The 18406-nt window shown below is 45.9% G+C and overlaps 1 protein-coding gene across 2 annotated transcripts in view; it reads left to right on the top strand.

The window, feature by feature from the left end:
• Positions 1-18406, top strand: part of USP31 (ubiquitin specific peptidase 31) — an 821813-nt gene that overhangs the window by 252301 nt on the left and 551106 nt on the right. For both annotated transcript variants that reach the window (XM_069647404.1, XM_069647405.1), the window contains exon 5: positions 12619-12754. In XM_069647404.1, the coding sequence (XP_069503505.1) occupies positions 12619-12754 (136 nt within the window). The remainder of the gene's footprint in view (positions 1-12618; positions 12755-18406) is intronic.

Raw genomic sequence — 18406 nt, forward strand, 5'->3', positions numbered from 1 at the left:
GACTGTCTAAGCTGAATTAATGTGCTTTTCTGTGTGGACTCACTGAGACCCTATACCACTCTAAAACCCTCCTGAGACTAAGCCCTGACTGCTCTCTGCACTACCTTGATTGGTTTTTGGCTAAACTATGAGTCTCCCAGAGTTGATTTTAGAAACCCATTTCAACAGTCACTGCTACATCAGAAAATATACTTCAGGACTATAGCCGAGCCGTACACCCACTGACTTCAAAGTTATACTGCTGCAGAGTTTGCCGGCTGCCTTCTACCCTTCCTCACCCGAATCTCGATTAGGACATTGTGTAGTGGCTTCTTTCTGCTTCAGCCAGGTCATGACTTCCCTGTCCCCCCCCCTCCCTTCCCTCTCAGTGCTCTATTCCGCTTCACTGTTGTCCCTGCTGCATTGCATGCTTCCTCTACGACCATGACTCTTGACTCGCCACTTGGTGCGGATGTGGTACTGATTGGCTCCTCAACTCTTTGCAAGATCTTAAGTCAATAGTTAGCTGTATAGCCATTTTCCAGTGAGTCACTTTACTCTCACAATGGCGGTAGCCGGCTCGTTTTAACCTTTGCCTGCCGGCAAGTTATTGATGCTGCACTAGACTACCACCAGTGCTACACTGTTCAGCCATTTGATATCACTGGCACCCACGCATGTCCCCTTAATTATGTGTCTCACTCGATCCTGTAATCCTCAGCTTCAGTTTATTTTTTCACCCCTTGACTTAGTAGTTGTGAAATATTTGCTTCGTCCCAGTTCCTGTATGCATGATGGACTCCAAGATGCATTGCAGCGCAGCCATTTGGCCTTATTGCTGGTCTGCATAGTTTTAATTTCCGATTAATGCTGGCATACTGGCAAGCAGGAACTATTGAATGTGCCTAGAATTTGGCATTTTCTGCCAATTCTAAGCTGTTTTACTGATCAGAGTTCATTTAAATGTAGAATTCACAATCGCAACGGTTAAGGTGATTTGTGTACAACACTTAGAGGGCTCTATAACCACTAATATTAAGGTTTGGCAAGTACACCCAACCCAAAACAGGAAGCCAAACCTCTTTTTAGGTAAGTAGCAAGACAGAGCAGCCAGGCTTAACTGAAGGCGTGGTAAGGATACTGACACAAAGGTACAATTAGTCAATTAGTCCAGGCACTTATCCATAGAAAATACACCACACCGCGCTATACGGATCCCAACATTTTTTTATTAAACTACACATATATATGTTATTTAGTTTCACAAAAGACATAACCCAGAGTAAAAATACATAGTTTATGTATAAAACAGTAATTTGTCTTTGGACTCAGCACTATTCTATACTATGTCATCTTTCTATTGATGGGCACATTACATCTAGAAAAAGGGGTGAGAGGAGAAGGGAAATACGAGATTAGGACACAAAGTAACAATAGTCACACAGTATCCGAATAGCCAACATCAAGAAAATATTTGTAGACATCGGCTTTGGAAAATTCCAAATGTGCATCTTAGGGAATATAGGCTCTAAAAGCCTGGGGTGGTGGAGGGCGAGGGAGTTTGTAAAACGCAGCTGAGTCCACCGTAAGAGAAAGTGCATTTAGTGTGATGGCTTTGAGGTCATTACAGTAACGAGAAAAATAGTGTCACTAATATCAGTTATGTTGAAATCGGCTTTCACATTAGCAGAAGTGGAAGACAGGACTTGAAAAATACATATAAACTTCTAGTCTTTGGCCTAAAACTCACTGAACCCAAATTGGATGCAGGAACAATGTCCCGGGGGAAGTAAGTACTTCCAAAGTCACTTTATGAGTTTCAGGTGAGAAGAATGTTGCACATAGAAGCCAACAGGTCAAAGTTAAGTGGCACATCTCTGTGTAAGGTGAAAAGGAGATAGGTCAGTTTTTTTTTTATTAAAGTTTTTATTCAAACCAAACAACAATACAAACAAACCCAACACGCAGTGCAGTTTGCAACAATTCCATTAAACACTTGTATTTCCATTTTTGCCACTGCTCCCCAAGTCCCACCCTCCATTATGAGCCTATTTGTACTTCGCATTCAGTATCTGCTACATGTGGCCGGGTCTCACTATCCTCGGATTCCTTTGGGTCCGATATAGATCCGAAAAGTTCCCCTATTAATAATTTCCATGCCATCAGGGTACCCACTTCTTCCTCCCCACTCATGCTGCTCGCCTCCTGCCATACTACCTTTTCGGCCTCTGCCCATTTCTGTAACTCCTTCCACCATACCGCCACCCGTGGCTTGTGGCACTTCTTCCATCCCATGGCAATCCTCCGTTTTGCTAGCACGTATGCCAAGTCTTTCAGTTTTTCAACATGTTTAAGTTTCCGTGGTCTGGGGAACCCTCCCAGCAAGCAAGCCCAGACCGTATCTATGACGAGCGTGACCCCCTTTGTCGCCAATTTTGTGCCACTTCACCCCAGAAACATTCGATTACTGGGCATGACCAAAACATGTCATGTCAGCGTTTTCCATGTCGCACTTAGGGCACGCCTGTCGCCCCGCGTTTCGGAACTTGGATATCCTCAGAGGGGTCATGTATGCTCTATGCGTTATATACAGCTGTATTTGTTAAAGTCTGGCGTTTCTTGACACTTTCTTGTGATATCCCAGGGCGCGCTCCCACATCCCATCTCCCATTAGGGCCCCCACCTCCTCCTCCCAATCAAGTCTCAAATGTGCCAATTCCTTCCCAACCTTGGTCATCACCATCTCATACAATCTAGAAATCTAATGCCCCCTTCCAATATTTCATATATTGCCCCCACAGTAGCATCTGGTTCCTCTGCCAACACTGTTTCAGGCCACGTTTTCCGAATTTTCTGAACCATCCTATGGTATGTAACATATTGGCCAGTGTGTAATCCCACCTCCTCCCCAAGTTCTTCGAAATCTCCAATGGTCCCCTCTTGCCAGATGTCCCCTAAAGTTACCAGTCCCACCGATTCCTAGTAGGTTCTGATAATCACCCTCGGCTGCTTATCCCCTCCTGCTAAAGCAACCAGCGGTACTTGCTGGGAGCACGGGAATGGGTCTTCCATCATCCGACATGCTCGACGCCACATTTTCCACCCCAGCATCATCATCATCATCCTCATCCTAGGGCGCCCCTTCATATCTGACTCGGGCAACCATATCCTTTCCCTTAAGTAAAATGGGGTACAAACCCGCCCAAACAACCTATGTTCAAGGGTCGCTTCGTCGGAGAGCCAATTGGCCACATATTGTAGTTGACTCGCTACATAGTAAACCTCAAAATTGGGCAGCCTGATACCCCCCCTTTTCGTAGAAGTTCTGCAACTTCCATAGTGCTACTCTATTTCGGGTACCATGCCATAGGAAGTCCCTGCACACACTATTCAGTCTAGCGGAAAAACTTCTTGGGTATCATATGTGGGATATTACTAAAATAATGTAAAAGCCTAGGTAGGACCACCATCTTAAGCATTGCCCCCCGTCCCATCATAGCTAGGGGCAACTTCTCCCAAAACTTCATGCATTTCTGGATTTTCTCAATAGCTACCTCGGTGTTGTGCTTATGTTCCTCTTCTGCCGTATGATACAAATCTATGCCAAGGTAACGGAAATAACCAATCACCCATGGTATGTGTAACACTGGCAACCTTTCCTCCGGGATCCACTTATAGCTACCTAGCAGGAATATACTAGATTTTTGAGGATTTACCGCTATGCCGGACAACCCCGCGTACTTCTCCATCACTTGAAGGATATATTGAAGATTTTCTTCCGGGTATTTCAAGTATAGTAATAAATCATCCGCATATAAGGATATTAGATGCTGCTCCCCCCCAACCTCAATACCTATCGTATTGTTGCCTGAGGTATATCGCTAGGGGCTCCAGGGCTAGAATGTAAAGCATCGGGGAGCAGGGGCACCCCTGCCTGGTGCCTCTACTAAGCTGCCATCTCTCGGATATCACTGATCCCGTTCGAACTCTGGCTAGCGGCTCGCTGTATAGCATTTTCGCCCACCTGATATAACCTGGCCCTACTCTGTAACCTCCCAGGGCCGCCAGCAGCCATGGCCACTTAACGGAGACAAAAGCTTTTACTGCTTCTAGGGATACATTTCGCCTTCATTCCTATTGGCCCATTCGATCATCCGGTGGAGTCGCCTATGATTGTGGGTTATATTCCTATTCGGGACATAGCCCGTTTGGTCTGGGTGGATTAATTTGCTAATTACTCTTTGCAATCTGTTTTCCAGGACAGCCGTCAGTATCTTGCTGTCCTGGTTCAGCATCGACAAAGACCTGTAGGAGCTATAGCTATACCCCGGTTTGTTGGGTTTAGGGAGCGGTATTATAATTGCAATCTTCCCATCTCAAATGCTTCGTTAAGCATGTTAAGCATGTCTAGCATTGGGGGGAACACTTCTTCTCTATATACTTTCTAAAATTCACTAGGGAACCCGTCTGCTCCTGGGGTCTTACTGGTGGGCAACGGCCTCACAACTTCCTCCAACTCCTCCAAGGTAATTGGTGCATCAAGCTCTTCTTTCCTCTCCACTTATCTTGGGCAGTCCTATATCTTCTAGTGTTATCTCCTCTTGACTTACCCCCTCCTTGTCCCCGTATAGCACCCTATAATAATCCACAAATTCCTTGTTGACTCCTTCTTGAGTGTCTACTACATCGCCATCTTCTCTAGTTATTGTCCTAATCGGGGGTCTAGGGGTTTCGCTCTTGTACAGCCACGCTAAAAAAAGCCAACCCGTTTTATCTCCTCCTGTGTGCTTTCTTTCTACATACTTTTTATAATTGAGGTTACAGAGCCTTTCCCAGTGTTCCGTACACTGCTGCTGTAGTTTAAGTACTAGCTCCGTGTCCACACTGCCATTGTCTAATGTTCTTTCTAGTTCATCTTCAACACTTTGTAGGTCAGCCAGAACCCCACCTTGCAGGCCCTTTGATTTAGCTATGGCTGCCCCCCGCATCACCACCTTAAAAGCTTCCCATAGTGTACCCACCGAGTCAACACTACCAGTATTCGTTTCAAAATAGTTAATGATCTCATCTCTTATGTCCTCACGAAAGACCGGATCTTTGAGTGCCTCCGCTCGGAGGCGCCATTTTGGGATCCGCGTCCTCGGGGGGGGGGGGGGGCAGTATTGCCACCCGAGGACCAGGGACGAGTGATCTGAGAGGACCCTCGCCTTATATTCTATTTGAGTGCTCTCTGCCATTACATCTAGCGTGGCAAAGACATAATCCAATCTCGTGTGTAGCTGCTGCGGGGCTGAGTAATGCGAATATTGTCTACCATTGGGATGTTTTGGTCTCCATACATCTACCAAGCCAAAATCTTCTAGTAACACCTGCAATGCTTTGGCCGCTGGGGTGGGCTTGTCAATCCTGCTATCAGATCTGTCCACCTTGGGGTTTATTACACAATTGAAATCCCCGCCCCAAATAACCGCGTTTCCCTCACACATACTAAGGTTGGTGCACAGAGTCCTGAAGTATGCCGCCGTGTTATGGTTGGGGGCGTACGTATTTATGATCCATACCTCTTTATTCTCCACCAGCCCTCTCAATATAACCGTCCTCCCGTCAGTTTCCGCCACTTCCTGTAGTAGCTTAAACGGGACGTGCAGCGCCACCCAGACAAGCACTCCCCTAGCGTAAGCAGAGTACGACGAACCCACCACAATCCCTTTCCATTTTGTCCCAACTAGCTCCAGCTTCTCCTACGTCAAATGTGTCTCCTGTTGCAATGCAACATCTATCTTTTGCCTTTTCAAATACAGCATGACCTTATTCCTCTTCATAACTATTAAGTCCCCTGACATTCCACATTAATATCCTGAGATCTCCCATAGCGCACTGATGTCTTCCTCCCCCCATTTCCAACCGAACCCGCCCGGTCATGCTATGCAGATACAACCTTCAGTTCTTCCATGTAGGCTCATGTTTAAACTTAAACTCCCCAAAACTATGTACACCCCAAACTTCCCACCTCCCTTCCCTCCCCCCACCCAACCCTTCCCCAACAACGCCCCCTCCAACTGTTGCCCAGCTCCATCCCTGGATCTCCGGCACCCCCACATCTAGCCCTGTCCAGCACAAGCTTATGCTCAGGGCTCAGCAGGATGAAGTCGCCCTAATGGCCACTTAACTATTAGTATTTCAGGGGTGGGTTGCTTCCATCCTATTGCTCCTATTTCCAAATTTATTACGCAATGTGTTAACCCTATGCAGGTTCCAATTACATTTTACCCACTATATTCCAGTCCATGCCGAGCACAAGGCCCGAATGCTATCCAGTGTTCAACCAGTCTCGCTTCCCGGTATAATCCGGTACCCCCTCCCACTTACCCCCCAATGTCTGTGGCACCAGTTTTTCAGTCGTCCTGTTCCTGCCAGTTTCTGTCCACTTCTTGTTCCGGGCAGCCTTGCAGATCCAGCCACGTTACCACCTCTTCAGGAGTGTAAAAAAAAAGCGCTCTGCTCTTATGTAGCACCTTCAGCGTTGACGGGTACAGGAGCATGTACTTGATGCCTGCTGCTCGCAGCCTCCTCTTGACGGCCACGTAGCTGTATCTCAGTCTCCGCACCAGCATCGTGTAATGCGGGTATGCTGTAATGTTGGCGGATGCTTTCTTATTGTTCCACCTTTACAAAAATATTCCAGGATCTTCTCCCTATCTCTATAGTTCAAGATCCTCGCGATGATGGGTCTCGGCGGAGCCCCAGGGCGTGGTTTCCTAATTAAGGCGCGGTGCGCCTGCTCCACCGTGAATCCCTGCGAAAGCTTGTCTGCTCCTATTTCTTGTAGGATCATGTTTTACACGTAGTTTGTAGGGTCTTGGCCCTCCTCCCCCTCCGGCAGGCCGACCACCCGTATGTTATTTCTCCTCGCTCTTCCTTCCGCTTCTTCCACCCGATTTTCAAGGTTGGCAACCTGCTGTTTGAGCACATGAACTTCCTTTGCATTATTTGTGCTGACATCAGTATTGGTCTTTACGGCACTCTCCAGCCCACTTGTTCTCTCTGCCAGCCCCCTGACATCTTGCCGTAACAGGGTAAGTTGAGTCCCTACTGCATCAATTTTGCCCTCCAGGGCTGTCCGTAAGTCCGCCATTGCAACGCCCCCCTTAGTGCTCAGCTCCGATATAGCCTCCAGGATCTGATGCTCATCTCCTTCTGGGGATTCTTCAGCAGTAGTCGCGGCCGCGCTCCGCTCCGATGTTGTAGGGGTCCTCTGCGTTTTCGTGAAGACCTCTATTGTGGGTTGTTTGGTCTTGGTTCTCAGACTTTTCACCGACATGATGCAACCTTGCCCACGTGTCTGGCTCCAGCCCGGTGCTGTTTAGTTGTTGATCGAGTCATTGGGGTCTCTGTATATCAACCTATACTAGTTGTTGCACATGAAATTGTTATTCCTGTGGATTGTAACTTCCCGTGTCACAATTTTCTCTCAGTGTCCGTGCTTGTTATCAGCAGGGTGCTATCTTCTGCATATCTGATGCTTCTTTCTGGTCTCTGCGCCTATCAGAGGCTGGTGGTACATACAAGGTGCATATACCCACTTGCTGCGTCTGCAGGCCACAATGGTTGATCTAAGCAGCATATTCGTCTTAATCCTTACGAGGTCGCTTCATGGTCCAGCAGTGTAATCCTTTGTTCAGGACCGGTCGCCATTTTGTTTCGGGCGGTACAGGTCTCGGCGTCACTTGTTTTGTCTGTATTTGCTCTTCCACTCCTCGGTGCGGCTTCGGGATGTAATCCCTGCGTGCCTGTTGCTTCCAACCTATTATGGGTAAGCTGTCATTCCTCTTGTCCGTTTCGTGTATGCATCGTCCTGGATCAGTGGGAGCGCCGAGGACGTGCCGCCTATCTCATGGCCAGGTGGTCCGACGCTGTATACGTCCTCTCGTCACCCCGGGCTATTTGTGAGCTTCTCTCAGGTAGTCGGCCGCTCTCTGTTCCATCAACTGCTGCACGCCTGAAGCCCATTCACTACTCGCCTGGCACCCGATTTCAAGTGCCGCAAGGGTCTCTTTGTGTTGGCGCGCCACCATCTTGGTATCAATTGCGCCGCTCCCGGATCAGGACACAAAGTAGCCTAACTCGCTCTGCGGTGTCCACTTTCTCCCGCCGATGCACTCATTTGCTTCTTTGAGCTATTAATGCATTTACAGTATCTTTTTCCTGCTGGAATATGCCGTCAACACATGCGTTTTGCTTCGGATCAATAAGTCTGATCACGGAGCTCCAAGGAATCGCAGCATACTCAATGGCTGCTTGGCCATGCCCCCCAAGGAGTTGGGTCAGTTATACAGCCATGGTGTAGATCTGGTGGAAAAGTACTAGAGGGGAGGCCAGAGGAAACCCATGAGAGCTCCAGAGGGAGGTTTGTGAGCCGGTAGCCCCAGAGGAAGATGCAGCAAAGCAGGATTAACCTCAGTTTAGTTTAGTTCATAATTTATAATGCGCACCTAACCCTGAGGTATCTGGGCGCTTGGACACATATGAAATAGTTAAAGATAACAAGTAATTAACAGTTTACACATACAATTATAGTTAACAGGTAATAGTCATAACAGTTACAAATACAATGTATTGAGTAGTTCTTGGGACCAGGTTACATGTGGTCAGGGTGATGGCGGCAAAAATCCAGAAGCATGGGCATATAAATAAATGATACAGTTCTGAATACACAAAGATCGAGGTAGTTGGGCGAGGAGCCAGGCTTTTATTTTGGATCTGAATGCGCAAAAATAGGGTTCAGCTCTGATAGCTGTTAGTAGGACGTTCCAATATTTCGCTGCCAACACTGGGGAGCTCGAGCCCCCTGCTGTTTTCAATTTACACTTCGGTACAGTGAGGTGGTGTTGATAGGCAGATCTGGTGGGTTGGTGCCTTGAGAATTTGTCTGACAGATATTGGGGAGCTGTGTTGGCCAACCATTTCTGTGTCTTGACGAGAGTGCGGAATTTGATTCTTTCACGTATTCGTAGCCAGTGAGTCACGTCTGCTGGATGAAATGTGGCTTGAGCAAGGTATGTTCATGGCACAGAACATTTTTCTGAAGAACTATTAGTCTTTTCAAATTGGACTCGGAGGAACCTAGGAATAAGGTGTTGCAGTAGTCCAATTTGGACAAGATCAGAGCCCTGGCAAGCGTGAGGCAGCTATTTGCTGATAGAAAAGGTTTGCAGGCGTTGATGAGTTTATTGGTGTATGCGGTGGTGGAAGCTACGACATTTACCTGTTTTTTGAGTGATAAGGTGGAATCTAAATACACACCAAGGGTTTTTACTTCTTTGGCAACCTTGATGATGTTGCCATCAATGTTGAAGGACTTCGACCTGTGGTCGACTTTATTGAGGCGGGCTTGGGTGCCGACGATCAAGAGCTCAGCCTTGTCGTTTAAGCAGAGGCTGTGTGTGGCCATCCAGGCTTGAATGAATTGGATTTTGTTCCGTTTTTCTGCATCTCACTCATAGCAACCAGTGAGGGTGATGAGGACCTGGGTGTCATCTGCATAGTTTGTGTAGGTGACACCCAGTCTGTCAAGACGGTCAAAGAGGAGCTTGGTGAATATATTAGAGTTTGGGAGAGACACAGGAATCTTAGGGGACTCCGTAGTGGATGGCTGCAGTAGGAGCGAAAACTCTGGTTGCTCTATTTGTGAGGAAGGAGTTGATTCATCTGGCAGCGTTCGGTGAGAATGCTGCTGCTGAGGATAGATGGTCTGTCAAGATTTGGTGGTCCACAAGGTCAAATGCTGCCGATAAGTCCAATAGGAGCAGGATAGCCAGTTTGCCATTGTCTTTGGATTCGTCCATTTGGATCTTCAGATCTAGAAGGGCTGTTTCTGTTCCGTGACTGGGTCTAAAGCCTGATTGTTGCAGGCCAAGAAGGTTATCTTCCAAATGTTTTTGTATTTGGAGATATGCCACTCTATGATCTTTAGCAGGATCGGGACCGTTTTTATGGGTCTGTAAACCACAGTGCAACAAAAAGTCTCGACCACAGGGACCCTTGAGGGTAAGAAGGTAGAAAGTACACACTTGTGGTTCCTGGAAAGATTGTTCCAGAAAGGCAAAACAACCTTGTGAGCACAACACTTTTTCCATGCGTGATTTGCAAGATCCGCACATTCATGGTCTTCAACCCTGGAGCAACAGCGACAGAAAAGAACAATTACCTTTCCTAGGAGAGACCCCGAAGTAAAATCGGCAGCGAGAAAAACTGTTGCAAAAACCCACCATGACTGGTTCCTTTGGCTATATGAAACCAGCATTTGCAATGCCAGCAGTTTGGGCTTTTGTGTAGGCATGGGAAAGGCACTTGCCAGGCACTGCCATAGTGATATTAACTACCCATTGTTGGTAGCAGGTGCAAAATGGTGTGAGTACCTGGGCATCCAATAGCAGTGCCTGGCAGAAGCTTAAAACCTATGCACAACCCAAAAATGTTGGCTTTACCAATGTTTGCTTTTAACATGATTTCAGTGAATGACACGCAGAATGCTTATAAATCGAGTGGTTCAAGGCAGGCATGGTAAGACGTTTCTATCACACCAGAAGCGTGTTTACAACTTCAATTAGTCATTAACTCTCAGAAGACTGCTTTAAACAAACCCGGTCAGGCACATTGAATGCAAAGCCTGATGGTAAGGATTGATTAAAGTGAGCTCAAAAAGTTCCCATGTGGAGTGTATTGGGTGGGCCCAGGCAGGAATGAGGGTGAATGGCCATAGGGATTAGCATGGCCATGGGCAGGCAATGGGGTGCGCACATAACCAAACACCTCCAGACTGTGTCCCTTCTCTGATAATGTCTCCCTATTTGTACTCCATGCAATAGTTTCGGCTTATAGGTGAATATCCCAAGCTAAAAAGGAAGGCATCCCATACACAGTAAATGTCCCCACAGTGAAGACTATCATTAGGAGCCGACCTAGGACAGTCCTGAAGAGCAGATGAGGTAGGGTGTTGGTGCCATCTCTCGTCCAATGAATGAAAGCACCCAACACCAAGGAAGGAGACCATAGCTTTAAAAGAGCCTGAATATGGTCCCAGCATGGAAGGCCTGACGCAACCAATGAGGTGATACTGCAAGAAGCCAGTGAACACCCACGAAGGACATCCAGCAAATGAAAATGAGTTAAGCCCAGTACACAGGGTCCAGCCGGTATGGCCAGATATGGTTCTAAAATGCAGCAGTGGCCCAAAAAAATGGCAGGAATCCTGCAATAGGTAAGTAACTATCGGTAGTCTCTGAAATTCCAAACCGAATTGAGTGCATGCAGAAAGACGCATGGACATAGGGACATAAACACACACCAATCAAACTAAGGGCTAGCTGGTTGCCCCCCCCCCCCCCTCCAAGTCCACCACTCACCCCCCAGAGCCCACTTTTGAACAAATTGCATTTTAGCTCTAATTCGTAATTTCCCTGAACATATAAAAGCCTGAAAACAAAATAGCTAAGAGCAAGACTTACAAAAAAATACATTGGTATCCCAATGGCTATCAGAAATGTACATTGGGTTGGCAATGTGGTAAAATGGCTTGCACCGCTGGTGAAGCCAAAACTAAATTACAGCTACCACTATACCAAACAATATAGGGAGATGTATTCACCCTTAACTTAAAAAGCACCCTTGTCCCATGAGCCCTATGGGCAACTATGGGACCGTATGCTCTGAGCCACGAAAGGTTGCAGTGGCCCTGTGGACATTAGGGGAAGTCTCTCTGACCACAGGCAATCGGCCAGTGATCAATAAAAAAGAAAGGTAACAACCAAAAAGTTTACTGCACTTTTAAAAGGACTTTAAGAATTCCCCAAAATGACATTTTGTCTCAGCAACGAGCTGTGTTAAGGATGTTTTGGTAATCTCGAATGTATCCGCCTCTGCTGCTATTCCTTGGCCAATTGCATGGAAACAGTTTTTAAGAGTAAACATTTGGGTGAATTTCAAAGTACACCTCTGTCATCCTCTGTGTGACACTCCCTCCTCTCCCACATCTTTTTTTCCTATCCCACTGTACTTGGAGGCTTGTCTCTCTTGTTTAGCCTTGAGGAGGTCAGGGGAGTCAGCATAGCAACAAAATATTTACTTAACTAGTTCACTTAACCAAGAGTATACATTTCATTTACAGTCTAAAATCCCAGAGTCTCAGCAGATGATTGATCTACAAAACACTGTATGATTAGTTAATTGACCCTGTAGCATAATCTGTTAACAGTATGTAAAGCACTTCTTACTGACTGCTAGGATTTCCTTTTGTTATTTGATGTTCTGTGTACTGATAATCCGTGTAGCACTGCCAGCACTTAAGATATCGGGTCCTGTATAATGTTTCTTTAAACTGAAACGATGCATAATTTCTTTGGGAAATAAGGCCTTGTCTAATGTGAAATCAGCCTGTAAAGCACTGCCATCTATTAGGACCTGTGTAGAATGTGACTGTTTTTTTCGGGTAGAGGGGCCCAGCGCATGCAAAGCAGGTCTGGGGATTGATGCCATGAGCATGCTACACCCCAGGCTTCATGCATGTTTGGGGGCGTTGCATGTGGTCCCCTGATATTGTTGCAGTCTCAGACCCATGCCCCTTGTCTCACTTTACTGCAGGCCCTTGTATGTTACTGTGGTATACCAGGGGAAATGCTCGCATTGTATGCGCATCGGAGTAGCTGTCCCGCTGTCTGGAACAGTGGCCCGGCTGCGTGAAGCGGTGTCTATGGAGACCAAAATTCCCCCGGATCAGGTAAGGGTTTATCCAAACCCCAAGTGCATATATTTATCCTCAGTTTTAATGTTGGAAGTATAGGAATCCCTGTTTTAATCATAGACTGGGCACAACATTCTAGTGGGGCTTGGTTCATTATGCCATAATCAGTCAAGTGGTATCTTTGTAGTACATAAAGCGACAGGTCTAGACACAAAGATTAAGACCATTAAGGCAGGGAATTTGCTGAATTAAAAAAATTGAAATAAGCACAAGTTGCTTGCCTTTCAGAATATAAAAGTTATGGAATGGCTGCCTCTCTGACATCCTGTGATTAAACTCAGGCTACCGACACATTCATTCTCTGGTTGCAGGTGAGTGGCATTTAACAAGGAAAGAACCATAATATTAACAGTCCACTGACACATACCTGCTTACTTTATATTGTTAAGAGACCTCTCTACCGAAGAAAGGAAAGTAGTTGCCTATTGCAATATTAAAAGCTGCATTTTTGGTGGCATTTTCAATGATATGTACAGAGTATGGTTTTCCTGATGCAAAGCTTCAGTTTGCTGCTATGTGATAATTCTCTGTACTGTTCTGGGGCCCCTAACTTGGATAGCGTAGTCTCATTTTGAGTTTCCAACTCAGTCCTGTAACATGAAGATGTTTTAGACTAAAACGACCAGACGCTGTATTCAGCATAGCCGTTGGTTGGGGAATCATGGAAGTTGTAGTCCAAAACATCTGGCGTCTGCAGCCACTGGTTGCAGACCCTGGCATTTAATTCATTACTGCGATTCCGTCCTATAGGCGAGCTTCAGCTCACCACCCGGTGATACATATTTTCTGTACAACGCTGTGGGTACTTCAGTCCCTTTGTGAATCTGCAGTCCTCTTTCACAGTAAATGACTTCTTCAGTGTTTGCTGTTGTCGTTCTGCTCACAGTGGTGAAGTCAACATGCCAGGATGCAGCTAACCATAACGTTATGACATGTTTATCCTTCACCAGGAGGATACAAGTCAATTAGAATGCGCTCCGGCACTACTCTTGCCTTGTGTCATTAATACTGGGAGTCTAGCTTATTGCATCACATACTTGGAAAAAGCACCACTGTGGCCACGTGTATAGCCAATTGAAAAACCGGTGCCAGCATTTCCCTATGCTTCTTCATTAACAAATTGAATGCTTATCGACCAGCTCATTTCCTATTGTTCATTTGCATGGGCCTAATCTTTGGTGTGGCATTGATAAAAGGAACACAAATTCAGGTTGCTAGTTACTAGCCAGCCATAAGAAAGTCACTTGCCACCTTAATTCTATGCATGCACACAGCACACAATTGTCAATTACTAGCCAATGGCGAGTGTAAACTTTGCATTCAGCATTAATACATTACAAAGCGATACAGTATTTGCCGCCTTAGTTAGACCATGCAGTTACTCACATTTTGTGGCTGCCTAGATTAAGGCAGTTTTTCAGGTTTTTTTTTTTATTTAAGGGATTGTAGTTGTATTTTTCTTATTGCACCATGTCCTTGCGCTCCACTAGTGCCCCTTACTCCTGCAGTTAACAACTGGAGGTTCTTTGGAAGGACAATTTGACTCAGATCCGTGGATGTTGTCTTTACATCATCTTTGCTCTTATCTGTCTGTTTTGTTACTGCTCTCTTTGATCACAGATGTTGTACTGGCTGCAGCTGTCAGCAGTGTATTTATTTTGGCTACCTCAATGTTTCAAAGCCACTCGATCACGTGTGATGCAGCCTCTTGTTAACCTAGAGCAGGAAGTCGCTCACCAAGCCTCCTAGGCCTCACATTTTGTTGATTTTCCTTTCACCTATGGTTAACTATGCGGCCCATGCTGTAAGTTGCATTATGTGTAGAGTATCCCCTGGCTATGGAATCCTCCATCACCTTTTGGAATTTCACAACATCCCAACCTCATTATGAAAAGCTATTCTATTTCCATAGGTGGCATCTTGGGTACTTTTCCTCTCTTCACCAAAGGAGAATGTACTAACCCTCAGTGCTGTATTTTATAACCAGTAAATGGGTCTATATTGTTGGCTCCCTTTGGGATCTGTTTAGTGGTTTTGATTCATGCTTTTAAAAAAAAAGGTTAAAACATGTTTTTGTGGGATTTCTTTTTATTTTTTTTAGCAGAAATGTAGTTACTTTTCCCTTATTTTCTTGTTCTCCAGTATGTAAAAAATGGTAGGGTTGCGACTTTAATGTATTGCCTTGTTTAGTCAATTGTATATTTATTTCTGGGTCTGTTGTTTGATTATGGAGGTATATAGCTGAAGCTCCTTGCTGTTGTCATCCCCCAATTTCTTACATGGTAAGTAACAGGGTGGGTTTGAGGTTATCCTGGTTGCTCCCTCACTCCAAGGTTTCTTTTCCTCTGGTTGTCCTGTTTCTATTACAGAAGTGAAAGCTGCAATTTGTGAGTTTTATCTCATGAAGCACAGAATTCACCAGTGGCTTCAGACTACCAACAAGCTTCACAGGCGTTGATTTTCAAAAGCTCTGTTTTTTTGCGTGTGGTTAGTAAACCTTGTAAACTAGAATATTCAAACTGTGTCTCCTTCTCTACCATCTCCATTCTTTCCTCTCTTAGAACCTCTGTATCTCTGGCATCAAAGCCTTCTTCATTGTCTAGCTCAAGGCCAACTTTGCCATTCCTCTAGAGATTGCCAAACACCAAAATAACTAGTCACTGTTGAGGAGATTTTCTTTTCACAAATCTTAGCCCCTCTGTCCTTTGCCACCCAGCACTACGCTTGGACTCTGTGGGACTTGTTCTGACTCCAGAGTTGAGTGAGAACCTTTTTATCTACCCACCTCCTGTATGCTCTTTAATTTGGGACCACTGGACCTCTCCCCTTAGTCTTGGTTCATGCTTTTATATGGCAACGCTCAATCCAAACCTGTGGTGTGCTGCCAGGGACCCCCAGGTTCCCAAGTGCAATGTTGTTTTGGGTTCACTGTTGAGTCTGTAGACTCCCAGTACAGGAGCAGTCACCTCCTTTTTGTGACTGTTGCATTTTGCTAATTGCCGTCCAATCCATCTTCACTGGAGTGTTGTAGGGTTAATTTGTATCACCTTAACCTCTTACCAAGTAGCAGTTTTGATACTTTTCAGGCATCCTCTGAACAGACTGGTGGCAGTGGTTATTTATTACACCTTTTTTGAGTGCATCACCCAAGGCTGCTGCTACAGCTGCGATAATGCACTGAAGGGGACCAAATACTCAACATGGTGCCCTTTTTTAACATCCTTTTATTAGGTTTTATCAAGAATAAACCCCCTAACCTCACAAACAGCCACCTTTTTTGGTATTCTCAAGCAACGACAATAATCAAGTTATCATAATTGCACACAATTTTAACCTGTTAACTTCCTGCCCCTCTCGGTGTGAATCACTTTCATTTTTACAAGTCCCCAAACCCTCATCCTGGGCCGCAGTACATCTCTCCGCCTCACCTCTCCCTCGCACAATAAACATACAGCATTGTTCGACATTCTGGTATTTTAGATGTCATATCGATTTCCCATCACTATCCACATCTCTCTCTCTCTCTCTCTCTCTTTCCCTGCTACCTCTGACATGCTTCTCCAGAAAGGCCAACCAATCTGAACCCAGGGCCTTTGAGCATTTTTGTAACAAGGCAGTTGGACTTTCCAGATCATTGATCTCATTTGCAGTCCCCACCCATTCCCTGCAAGTGGCCGGACCGGAGACATCCCGTGCAGAAGAATGGTGTGGATACCCAGCGAGCCAGAAGCAGTAGAAGTGGTAGTGGAAGTCGGGGAACACAGTGCAACCCGCAAAGCAAGTGTCTAAGAAGTCGGTGAGTAAAGCACAGCGAACAAATGCAATACACTTTGCAAGCCTTGCCAGTAACTGTAGCCAGCTCCTTACTGAGTCGCATAGTGTTGGGGAGAATTCTCTTACAAGGCTTATTTCCCAAACCTAGTGAGTCCCCCAGCAGCTTTGCTGGATTTTTTGGGGTTTGTTTTTTTCTCCTGCTAAGAGTGAAACTCTTTTCCTCCCACTCCAAGGCATGATTTGAGGTATGTCTTTGACTTTGTATGTGCTTATGGGCTATGGGGTCTTTTACTCCATAGGGTATCATCTGTTTTTCATGTGTTACACAGCACCCTACGTGCAGTAACACAGGGGTGTCATAGTGACCCCCAAACATAGACTCCATACCCTGGGACTGACTGTCTCCCAGGGCAGGTAAAGTCACCATTGACTTTACTAGTCCAAAATTGTGAACAGAACCAGTACAAACCATCATATTGTGGAAGTAATGGAAGAGGTTAATTCGATTGCCCCTGGGTCTGTTTTCAAGGGGGCACTGTCCAGTCCCCCCTTGTCGAGTTTCTGGCTGGTGGCAGTGGTTACCAATCAAAATATTCCACCAGAATATTTCCTATGGGATTTTCCCATTGATTTTAAAAGCACCACTTTTTGGTGCAATGTTAAAGATACCGCCGGTTTATTTATTTAATATTAAATCAACAGTTGGGTCTTTTTGCCAAAACTCTTTTCTAAAATGGTGTTTGTGTCCGTCTCTGTAACTCCAACCAAGGTCGCGCCCTTTGTTCCACTTTTTGGCGGGCTTCTACACAGAAGCCCTCGAACTGGTGACACTCTGGGTTCCACAGGATGTGTGGGTGGGGGAATTGGCACCCCGGACTGCGTTACCTTAGCAACCCTAGTCGCACTATATTCTGATTGGCCCAGTGGTGAGCCGCCCGGCTCACCACTTGGCATGTTTGAGTGACAGCGAGGCTGTTGAATGGGGGGTTTTTCTGCATAAAAGCAGGGCTTTTGGGACTGCAACTTCAGAAGTCACCACAGGACCTAAGAATCCGAAGAGGGAAGAAGCTGAGCCATCTGCAACGACGACACCACTGGTGGAGCCCTGCTGCAACGAACTCACCACTTTACCAACGACAAGAGAAGATCTGCTGGATGAATCTTCTTCCTTTCAGCTGGTGGGATCAACCAGTTCGCCCCTTTCGCCTTCCAAAGACGTCTCTTGGTCGAATCGCCCGTGCCAAGCACCTCTGCGGCCGGATAGCCAAGCTTCACCACTTGACCGCGAATAAAAGGAACGCACCTTTTAACCGATGAACTCTGCGGCTGGTTTCATCCCTGGACAGTGCAACGACTCCAAGTTCCTCCTTGACGAGATCCTCTCTTCCCCTGGTCGAAACAACAAACTGCAACCACTGCCAGGAACAACTGCCACTGCTGGAGCTCCCTCTCTCTTTAAGGTACTGTTCTGCCTGGCCTCCCTTTCCACGGATTACTAAAGGTGACCCTTAAATCCTTGGCTTTCCAACTGGGTTGGCCCCAGACCTTCTAACTTTACTTTTGGAATCACCCCAACCTCCTTTGAACATTCTGCAAAGACTTTTAGTGCATTTTAAACTGTGTGATCTTGGGCAAATTTTGCCTTGCTCCATTTAAAGTGGGCCTGGCCTATGAACTTTGGCTCTACAGTGTATACTGACTTTACTCCCTTGCTTTGAACTTCTAAATGCGTTGGGAACTGTTTTATATTTATGCCCTGCCTTTTTCTCTCCCTTTAACTTAACTATTGGGGGTACCATCTAGGTTACACGCTCACATCTGTTTTAACAAATAGTGGTGTTTTAATCCTGGCTT

The sequence above is a fragment of the Ambystoma mexicanum genome, chromosome 2q (assembly GCF_040938575.1).
Source record: "Ambystoma mexicanum isolate Mex_15411 chromosome 2q, UKY_AmexF1_1, whole genome shotgun sequence".
In the NCBI taxonomy this organism is placed as follows: Eukaryota; Metazoa; Chordata; class Amphibia; order Caudata; family Ambystomatidae; genus Ambystoma; species Ambystoma mexicanum.